Genomic DNA, 10,208 nt, shown 5'->3' on the forward strand with positions numbered 1-10,208 from the left:
TTTGGATTATTAACTTTGGCTTCTGTTGGTCATGGGGAAAGGTAACTATCGAAGCCTTGATTATAGGAAATCTTTGCCTACAGCAGTTTCCTCAGAATCTCTTCTTTGCAGTCTTGAGTGCCTACTTTTTCAAAAGAAAAAAGGAAGATAGCTGAAACTCCAAAGATCTTGAATTGTCTACCAGTTTCAGTACCTCTTTTCCCTTCCATGGTTTTGTGCAACACATAGGCCTGCCTGGATCTCAGTCTTGCCACATACTTGCAGGACTCCGTCAGAGGGGATGAGCGCTGGGCCTGCTTTTTAAAATAATAAGTATAAACAAATCTTCATTTCTTGGCAGGATAAGCCAAATTCTCTGTTCTGTAGCTTGTCTGTATCATCACCTTGACTTTTCTGACGTAATGCAAGCTATTGCTGGAATAGCTCTGCTTCATGCATGTGTGTGCATCTGTTTCCAGAACAAAGTCGCCGTGATGACTTGGAGAGCTTGGGCTATGTGCTGATGTACTTTAACCTTGGCTCACTGCCTTGGCAAGGCCTGAAGGCTGCTACAAAGCGCCAGAAATATGAGCGCATCAGTGAGAAGAAGATGTCGACGCCCATCGAGGTGCTCTGCAAAGGCTACCCTTGTAAGTTCTTCCTTTGCATGCACAATTTGCACGTGCCCTTGCATCTCCTACACTTAGAGATTCGTTTCTCCATAAACATACTCAAATTTGTCTAGTTGCCATCATTGCATGTGCTCTGTGACCTTGCTACTTATTTAGGATCGAGATGAACGTTGTTCCTCTGATTGCAAAATATTGGGTGAACAATCTGAGTGGCTGGGGAAGCCCAGCCAGATGGGCGGGCTACAAATAAATTATTATTATTATTATTATTATTATTATTATTTCAGCAAGTTCTGCCCCCAGTAGTCTAAAAACTGTAGCTAAATGGGCTGCCTCAAGAGGTAAAGGACAAGCCTGGGGAAGGGTCATAGCTGAGTGGTACAGTATCAGTTTTGCATACAGAAGGTCCCAGGTTCAATCCCCAGGTAAGATTAGGAGAGAGCTGTCTGAAACTTTGGAGAGCTGCTGCCAGTCAGTGTAGACTCTACTGAGCTAGATGGCTCAGCGGTCTGACTTGGTATGAGGTGGCTTCCTATGTTCCTAAAGCCTTGCTTGTACCTGAAGCAGTCCGCTGGGTATATGTTGGGCAAGCTCATTTCAGAGTCTCTCAAATATAGGCCTCTGGGGCTTACGCAGAGCAGGATTAAGTCCATATGCTACTCCCTTTATAGAGGGAATTGGAAGCCTTAAATGTGTGTATTCAAGTATGTTAAGTCGCAGAGTGTGAGGGACAAATTTCACTGCCTATGAACAGATGCACAGCACTCTGTCTTTCCTGCTTAAAGCATGGCCTCTCCCTGTACAGCACCAATACCAGAGGTGCATGCCCTCCCAATATACAAGTCCTGAGTCTCGATGGGCGGACCTGTATTTGTGAGAGGAAGGACTAAAAATCTGGGAGGAAAGTGGAAGGGGTGGCATGCAAGCCTGCCCGTAGGTTATTTCTCTCTGGTTTTGGGAAAAGGGGGGTGAATTTGGGGGCATGTATTTGGCAGGTTTCTGTGGGAATGAACTGGAGTAAGAAGGGGTAGGAATAGTCATGTACCTGTTACCTCTGCAAATGGACGAAATAAAAAGGGTTTTTGCACCAGGTGGTGTAAGAAATAGCCAAAATATGAAATGAACACAACCATATAATACGTTCATGCTGCTCTGGCTCTTTGAAGTTGGAGAATTTATCATTGTTTATTTAAATACTTAAAAAAATTTAAACATACATAGAATAGAAAGACAAACAGGAAAACTAAAACATAATAACAAACCGAATAGAGTAATATTAACAGCAGATTATATATCTAAAGATTTAAAAGACATTAAAAGATATTAAGGCTGGTGAAATTTCTGGGGGAAACGAAAAAGGCTTCACCTGGTGCTAAAAGTTGACAACTTAGTGCCGTGTGAGTGTCTCAAGGGAAGGCATTCCACAACTGCAGTGGCACCTCCGAAAAGGCCCCTCTAGTAATCTATAACATGAAGACTTTATGAAGGCAAAGAAGAGAACAGCAGTGCCTCATTGGGGGGACTGCTGTGCTTGATGGCAACTAATAATCTCTCCCTGCTTTTCTCCCAGCTGAGTTCTCAACATACCTCAACTTCTGCCGTTCGCTGCGGTTCGATGACAAACCAGATTACTCTTACTTGAGGCAGCTGTTCCGCAACCTCTTCCACCGCCAGGGTTTCTCCTATGACTACGTGTTCGACTGGAACATGCTCAAGTTTGTGAGTAATTCCAGTTCTGAGCCTTTTTGTTGTGTCCTGGAGTCTGTGTGTGCTTGTGAGCTGCAAGTGGAGGCGAGTGGGGTGAACAACAGTGATGGCCATGCTTGAGGGTCTCTTTTTTATTGATGGACTCTTGTGTTCACACATTATACTACAAATTCTTTTTAGCAGCAGAGTTCTGTGTCCTGACCTCAACTGCTGTTTGTTTGTTTTTCAAATAAAAAGCATGTTCAAAACCCTGTATGGCTGTAGAAATAAGCTTGGAAACAAGCGCATAAAGATCACACCCACACGATTCATTTAAATAATATTTAAAGTGTGTAGCTTCTTCCAACAAATCCTGGGAACTGTAGCTTGCCCCTCACAAAGCTACAATTCCCAGTAGCTTTAATAAACTACATTTCCCAGGATTCTTTGGGAAATGTGTTTTAAACATATGATCTGGATGGGACCACAATCTCAGAAGACACACGATGGGGCTTCTTGTTCTGCACTGTTCCTTGTTGGACCATAGCCAAATCTTGTTGTGATGGGGCCTAAAGATATGCTGAGGTGGCACTGTAAATTGATGGAAAAACTTAAATATTTAGTTCCTGTGTTCTTAGTTTTGGCTAACCATGAGAGGGAGCATGGGCTGGTGGGTGGTGTACCTTCTCACTTCCCTTCCCTGAATGTTCAGCTTTCTTTTTTCTTAAGTGAAATCAGTCTCTGTCCTCAAACGTAAGTTGATTAGATATTAGATAACAGTATAAGAACAAACCAAGCCCCTGATCTAGCAGGTCGGAGGGGGCAGTTGTATACTTGCACCTGGCCTTGCCTGGCCTCCTCCTGCAAAGGAAGCTTCACTCATCAGCAGGAAAGCCCTTCTGCTGAGGAGCAACCTCATGCATCTGCCCAAACAGCCTGGGAGCTGGCACAGCGAACGGGCATTTACCACCACCTTCTGTCCTGCCCGGCATGATCATCTGGTCTGTGGATGGAGCGCTGGCTGCGTCACTCCACTAAGCCGCACCACTGCCCCCCATGAGTTACGGTTGCAGCATAAATTCCAAGCATTTGTGTCTCATCTAAGCGCCTTTGCACTCTGTCCAGAACACTGGAAGACAGGGCAAGTTACCATTTACTGAGCAGCAGCAGTAGAACATTGCCTAAACTTTTACTTCTTTTCAGCATGAAAAGGGTAGAAACTCATTCCACTTTTTTAAAAAAGAAAGAAAAGGAAAACTGAACATTCAAGGAAGGAGCCTAAGGGGGTTCACTGTCCACCCGCCCACACTCCCTGTCATGGTTAGAAGAAATAAAGAAAGCAAAATAAACCAGCATATGGAAACTGTCCTGTATGATTCAGTTTTCCTTCCCTCCTCCCCTGAACTCTTATCTTGTTGCATGTGCAGCTAATTCTGCATATGAATAAAGTGATTTTTACCCCTCCCTTTTTTTAACCTCCTTCTAAAATCTGGATGCATTCTGGGGTGTTTGATATTCCAGGGAGCAGCCCGGAATCCCGAGGACATGGATCGGGAGAGGCGAGAACACGAGCGAGAGGAGCGGATGGGGCAGCTCCGGGGTTCAGCTACGCGGGCACTGCCCCCTGGACCTCCTGCCGGAGCCACAGCTAACCGCCTCCGCAATGTCGCTGAGCCCATGGCCTCCACACCCACCTCCCGCATCCAGCAATCTGGTGAGTAGAGGGAAGGTCACCTGCAAACCTGTTATCTGCATAGCAATGAATTGCACAGCCATGGGCTCGTTCCTAAGTAAAGTAAATCCTCCGTATGTGTAACTACAGCTGCTCACCTTCTTCACTGCTGCTTGCTCTTTCCTTTCCCATTCCTTTCCCATTCCTCCCCCCTCTAGCAGTGGTGGTTGTGGGACTCTTGCCCCGTCTCTGCCCTGCCTTTATCCTGTTCAAAATTTAGAGTTTAAGCTCCAAGCGGAACAGACTCTTCCTCACCCCTCTTTTTCTTACCTTGCTCTGCAAAAAGCATCAATTTTACAAGTTAGTAATTTGCCCCTTGCCAGGAAACACGTCCCCCAGGGCAATTTCACGGGTGGACAGGGAGCGGAAGGTCAGCATGAGGTTACACCGAGGAGCCCCTGCAAACATCTCCTCGTCTGACCTCACAGGGCGGCAAGAGGTGTCACGAATTTCAGCGTCACAGGTGGGTTCCTACCAGCGGCCAAGTAGGGCCAGAACTGCTTCCATCTGCTTGTGGGCTGTGGATAGAATTAAGAAAATAGTAAAGAGTCTCACCAGGTCATGTTAATCTGGTAGCTACCCAGTTGGTGCAAATCCTTATTCTGCTTTTTTGTGGGACTGCGTTAAAAATGGCCTGCTTCTCTGAAAACGATGGCAATTACATCCTTGTGTGAAAGGGGAGAAATTACCAACCTTCCAGCTGTTGAGAATTTAAACATTCTGGCAGCCCAGCGTGAGAAGCATAACAGCTAAGCTAGCTGTGTTGCAGGGCTTGTCATACGCTGAAGTGAAAAAAAGAATCTTTAGTCTGAATTCTTGTGTGTGAAGTGCTATCAGAATAGTCACGAGCCACCAAATATGTACAGCAAAAATACATTACGGCTGCTAATCTGCTTTTCTCCCGCCAAGATACATATGGCTCAGACCCATGGGGTATTTTGTAGATTAATAATAGTACATTGAATTATGCTTGGGAGTCAGTGTTGCAGTGCAGCCTATGTGCATTCTTGTCTGCTGATGTCAATAGGAGGCGTTCCGTACTAGTTGAACTTCCCGATTCTTTTCAAAGACACAGACCCATTGCAGTGATTTATTCAAGTCAACAACAAATATGGATGATTTTAACCAGGGGAAAAAGGACAAAATCCTTGGACTAGCTGGAACTGGTAGAAAAGCACTCATGGCTGCAGCAACTGCCTGCTTCCCCAAACTGGGAACAGGATCAGCCAAAGGATATGTAGCATAGCTGTCAACTTTCCCCTTTTCTTGCAAGGAATCCTATTCGGAATAAGGGAATTTCCCTTAAAAAAAGGGAAACATTGACAGCTATAATATGTATGTGTGACACTGTCTCCTTGGAATCTAGGAACCATCAGTCATCATCATTGCCTCCTTTTTTGTGGATTTGGTTTTAGCTTTATTAACTAATCATCAGTTAAACAATTCTTGAATCTGCTGAAAAAGAAGTCAACTGGGAAATAAGGTTGAAGTGCATTCAGTGGCAAGCCATCTACCAGTACTTTGATGAAAATTATCCTGTGTTTGTAGGTAGTTGAATGTACTCCTTGGAAGGAGGGGGTGGGGTCTTGCTGAGACAAGGGTGGGAGAAAGAACCTGGATGACATCTCTTTACCCACCCTTGCTAAAGTCCTCTTCTTCAGCCTACTCACTTCTCTATTTGTTTGTAGACAAGTGTGCCATTTGATCACCTGGGGAAGTGAAGAGAGGATTCCACCGGACCAGTGTTTGCTTAGGTGAGTCTCTGCCTAACCCCTTCTCTTTTGTCTACATGGATAGTGGATCTTCATGGGTTGATATGCTTCCTTTCTGCATGTAACCCCAGCATAATGCCCCATGGTTATAGAAACGGCACAAGTGGAATGTTTGAACAGCCCCAGCTGTTTAGAACCTATGACAGAGAGATCCAAACATTCATTCTCTCTGTGTCTCTTGGTTGGTAAATGTTCCAGGCCTAACCAGTATCACAAGACCATTTTTGAACATTAATGGGCATGGCTAAACTTTGGCAAACACGCCACGATTAGCAAACCATATAGTTTATTGCTGTGGAAACATGTAACCCTAGGCATATATTAAGAGATGCCTGTTGAGGAATGCATTCACCCTACAAGCTCAACTGCTAGGAGCTACCTAACAGTTGTAGACCTCACCCTTGAGTCTCACTCACATGGGACGCTTGAAAGATGCAATGTGCACAATTCTTTAGCACACCATAGGTTGCTTTCTTGGCCCCTTGGGTGAAATCAGTTGGTCAGAATGCCTTTTCCAAAAACAGCTTGCTCTGCACTTCCTTACTTGGTTGGAAAGGAATATGAGGCAGGTTGCTACTTGCCTTTATTGCAGAGGGTGAAGAAAGGCAGGCTAAGGGGGAAGAGCAGTGACTTGAGTCCTCTTCCCAAAAGCATGCAGATGTTGATATAGAAGTAAGCCACTGCTGTTTTTAAAAGCAGGCCTTTATGTAGCTTACTGGACTTGGCCCTAACTCTCTAGCGCTCTTTGGATGTTCTTCCCTGTGTAATTACCATTGTGTGGGTGGCGGGGAGAGAGTGCGGATATGTTCCCTGGCCTCACCTCCCCACCCCCCAAAATTACATCATTGTAGCTTTCCCCATCACTCCCCACCACATCACAGGGGCTGAATTTCTGAATCAGGAAGCCTGCCCTGCTTCTGTAGGCTCCCTCTGTGATTATGAACCCTGATCTGAAGAAGTGTGCATGCACACAAAAGCTCATACCAATAACAAACTTAGTTGGTCTCTAAGGTGCTGCTGGAAGGAATTTTTTAAAATTTTGTTTCAACTATGGCAGACCAACACGGCTACCTACCTGTAACTAGAACCCTGATCTATCAGGGTTCTCAGTTGTGTCAGGAGCCTCTTGTGGAGCAGAGCAGCCTGCCGATTGCAGAAGTTCAGCCCCCAACCTGTTCAAAGCTGCAAGAGTGTTGATGGTGTTGTTATAGAAGGAGAGGGGCCATGGAGTGTGTCCCTGGAATCGCAACACCCTTCTGATTTAACCCGCCTTTCTTGCTGTGTAGAATTTTGACTTTTCTTTGGGAGGTGGGAAGATGCTAACTCTCCTTGTCTGATGCTTCCAGCATTAACTAAGGCGAGCATCTTTTCAGTTTTGGGGCTGCTTCCAGGATAAAGCAGTGCATGCCCACGTTGCAGATACGTTGTGAAGCTGAGGGAAGAAACAGGAAGCACCATGTATACTGTTTCACAAATGTCCTTTCTAAAGAGGGTCCGTGGCACAATCGGCTGACACATTTTCACAAGTGTTGCTGCTGTGTGTAGTACTAGTAGTAGTTATTAGTAAGATTTGTCGTAGGGTCTCCACTGTTGGATGGGGGGAAACGTTTTTAACAATGCTCTCTTCTCCCCCCCCCCCTTTTCTTTTTCTAGTGTCTTCACTGTATTTTTCTTTTAAAAAACAAAATAACAAAAACAAATTTAAAAAAAGAAAAAAAAGAAAAAACCCCCAATTTCCCCCCCCCTGCCAGCAACAAGGAGAGGAGCTGCCCTATGCTGGCGTCCATGTCTTTTCTGAGATCGTTGCCTGCGTTCCCGAGCCCAACTTGCCTTGGACAAAGTCACAGACGCAGGAGGAGCCTTGCCGAAACACCTCTGCTGCCGTCGCGCAGTTTCATCTCCGTAGGCTTTGCCCCATTTCACGCCAGCAGGCTATGGCCAGCCACCCTCAGCTTCTTGCTCCCTTTTTTTTTTGATCTGTTTGTATCATTGGGAAAAGGAAAAAAAAACCACACAACACAAAAATCAAACCCCCGACTTCCATATTTTTTAAAAGTTCGGTTTGTGTAAGATGAAATTTGTTTCCAGCATAATTTTAAATTCCGTTGGGATTGTGGGGGGTTTTTGGGGGAGGGGAGGGTCGGGGGCGGAGGAGGAGGAGGCAGTGGAGGATGTTTGCAGCAGACTTTTACAATTCCAGGCCAGAGTGGTGTCGAAAGCTGGCTTTAACATTCATTTTAAATGTGAACTGCGGTTTCTAGCAGGCGCTGCCTTTGTGGGTGGCAGGGGCCGGGGTGGGGCAATGGTGGAAGAAGCATTCTTTCCCTAGGGGACACCACTGCCCCTCTGTGCATTCACGGGCATGTTGGGAGATGCCGCGGGCAGACCAACGAGGCGAACAGTACTGGCACAGCGGCAGTGCATATGGGGTTGAGGCATGTGCTGCGCAAGGCAGGAGCAAATGTGAAGGACGTGGAACTGTTGCCTGCCTCATATGCAGGCAGTGGGGGTGGGTGGGCGCCTCTTCTTTTTTAAAAAAAAATTGAAACAAAACTGTTTGCGTGTGTTTAGTTTATATTTTTTTAATTATTATTTTGTACTTCCTCAGGAGCCGGGGAGGGTGTTGAGGACAAAGGGGGAGAGGTATGTGAAAATAACAGTGCGGGGGAGAGTCCCTGCTTTTACTTCAGGGGGTTGAGCCTTGTGTACCACCAGTTTCCCAAAGGACCACCCCAGCTCAAGACGCACAACCTCTCCTCACGAAAAGGTGTCTCCCACCCTCTGTATTCACCCCCCATTACTATTTTATTTTTTTTAAAATAAAGACTTTAGGCTTTCCTTAAGAAAACCGATCCATCCTGGGATGTGCATCGTCGCAGTCGTTACCATGCTGCAGCCTCTGGCTTGCCACACTTTCTTAATTTTATTTTTTACTTTGGACAGTGTGGAACCATTGGAAGTGGGGGTGGGGCTTGGCATATTTGGTTCTTTTTATTCTTTCTATTTAACACACAGCTCTTTTTATTTCTCCCCCCTAATTTATTTACCCTGCTTACTGTGTCTTTCTTCCTTTCTCTCTCTCTCTCTCTCTCTCTCGCTCTCTCCTTTTTTTAATTAAAGTAAAAAAAACAAAACTTTTTATTACTTTTAAAAAAAACAAAAACAAAAAACCTTGAAGAACTTTGGGGGGGATTTTGTACTTTTTTCCTGTGTAAATATTGGACTTTTTTGAGCTTTATCGTGGTTGTTAATTTGAAGTAATAAAGTAGAAAATGATAAAGTGATGGAAGCATCTGTCTTTTTCTTTCTTCTCCTCTCCCCCTTCCAACCTGGCTGTGATAATGTCATGTCGGCAGGAAGTTTCATCTTACATATAGCCTCCCTCCTGCTCTGTTTCCAAGTTCCAGGAAAAAGATTGGCAGGGAAGAGAATGTACACCATTTGTACACCTAAAAATAAAGCTGATCTGGCCTTCAGGTTCATAATTGATATTGGTCTGATAGCAGAAGAGTCATCTGAAATGTGATGCTACTGAAGAAATGCTGCCTGCCTTTTGGGCTTGAAGGAAGAATAGTGTGCAGAACTAGGAATCTCCAATTTGGTCCAAGGGCCCTTCGCTCTCTATTCTTTTAGAATTCCAGATGTTCAAGCCAATGTCACAAACACCAACACACTCAAAACGACACTTCCAAGCCTGCAGCCGTGAACTCCATTAGAATTTAAATTGCATAATTGTCACAAGTTAAAGAGCAAAAATGTCATTGAGCACTAGTAATTTCGGTTCAGCCATAGAAAGCGTGTGATTTTTAAGCTAATGCTGCTAGACTCTTCAGCTGAATCTGGATGCACATTTTAAATCAAAACTAGCCAGGCAACTGCAGATTTATTGAGAATATGTCGTTTGTATTGAGATTGAATCATCTCTTGTTGATGCATTTTCGACAACCTTTTGCTTTCATCTTGGGTTAATGTCATACAAATTAAATTATTTTAAGCAACATTTTTTTTAAAAAAATTATAGTGACAACAGGTAAGTTTAATAATTTCTTTACACCTTATGATGTCCTAAAGAAACAATTTTCTGTTAATTTATAAAAATGGGGCTAATACGCTGTTTTTGTGTGTATGTGGAAATAGGGAGTTTTGAATTCTTTCTTAGCCATGAAATTTGATGGGGTAGCACTGAGAGCCACCATTCATAGTCTGGAACATAAGAAGCTGCATTTATACCAAGTCATGACTATTGGTTTATCTAACCACGAATTGCCTCTTGACTGACAACAGCTTTCCAGTGTCTCAGGGCAAGGTCACCTGATCCTTTTGTGTGGAGGTCCCAGAGACTGAACCAAGATCTCATCCCTGCAAAGTCCCGGTCCTTTCTGTAGTTGTGAAAACGATAGTGAGATC

General features: G+C 44.5%; 1 protein-coding gene across 2 annotated transcripts in view; it reads left to right on the plus strand.

Moving 5' to 3' along the window:
- The window catches only part of CSNK1E (casein kinase 1 epsilon), a 41,719-nt gene extending 32,634 nt beyond the window's left edge, over positions 1–9,085 (plus strand). For both annotated transcript variants that reach the window (XM_028745802.2, XM_028745803.2), the window contains exons 6-11: positions 459–629; positions 2,182–2,330; positions 3,819–4,011; positions 4,353–4,492; positions 5,718–5,783; positions 7,455–9,085. In XM_028745802.2, the coding sequence (XP_028601635.1) occupies positions 459–629; positions 2,182–2,330; positions 3,819–4,011; positions 4,353–4,492; positions 5,718–5,750 (686 nt within the window). In that variant the 3' untranslated portion in view covers positions 5,751–5,783; positions 7,455–9,085. The remainder of the gene's footprint in view (positions 1–458; positions 630–2,181; positions 2,331–3,818; positions 4,012–4,352; positions 4,493–5,717; positions 5,784–7,454) is intronic.
- The last annotated feature ends 1,123 nt before the right edge of the window (positions 9,086–10,208 follow it).

This window comes from Podarcis muralis, chromosome 10 (assembly GCF_964188315.1).
Source record: "Podarcis muralis chromosome 10, rPodMur119.hap1.1, whole genome shotgun sequence".
Classification (NCBI taxonomy): Eukaryota; Metazoa; Chordata; class Lepidosauria; order Squamata; family Lacertidae; genus Podarcis; species Podarcis muralis.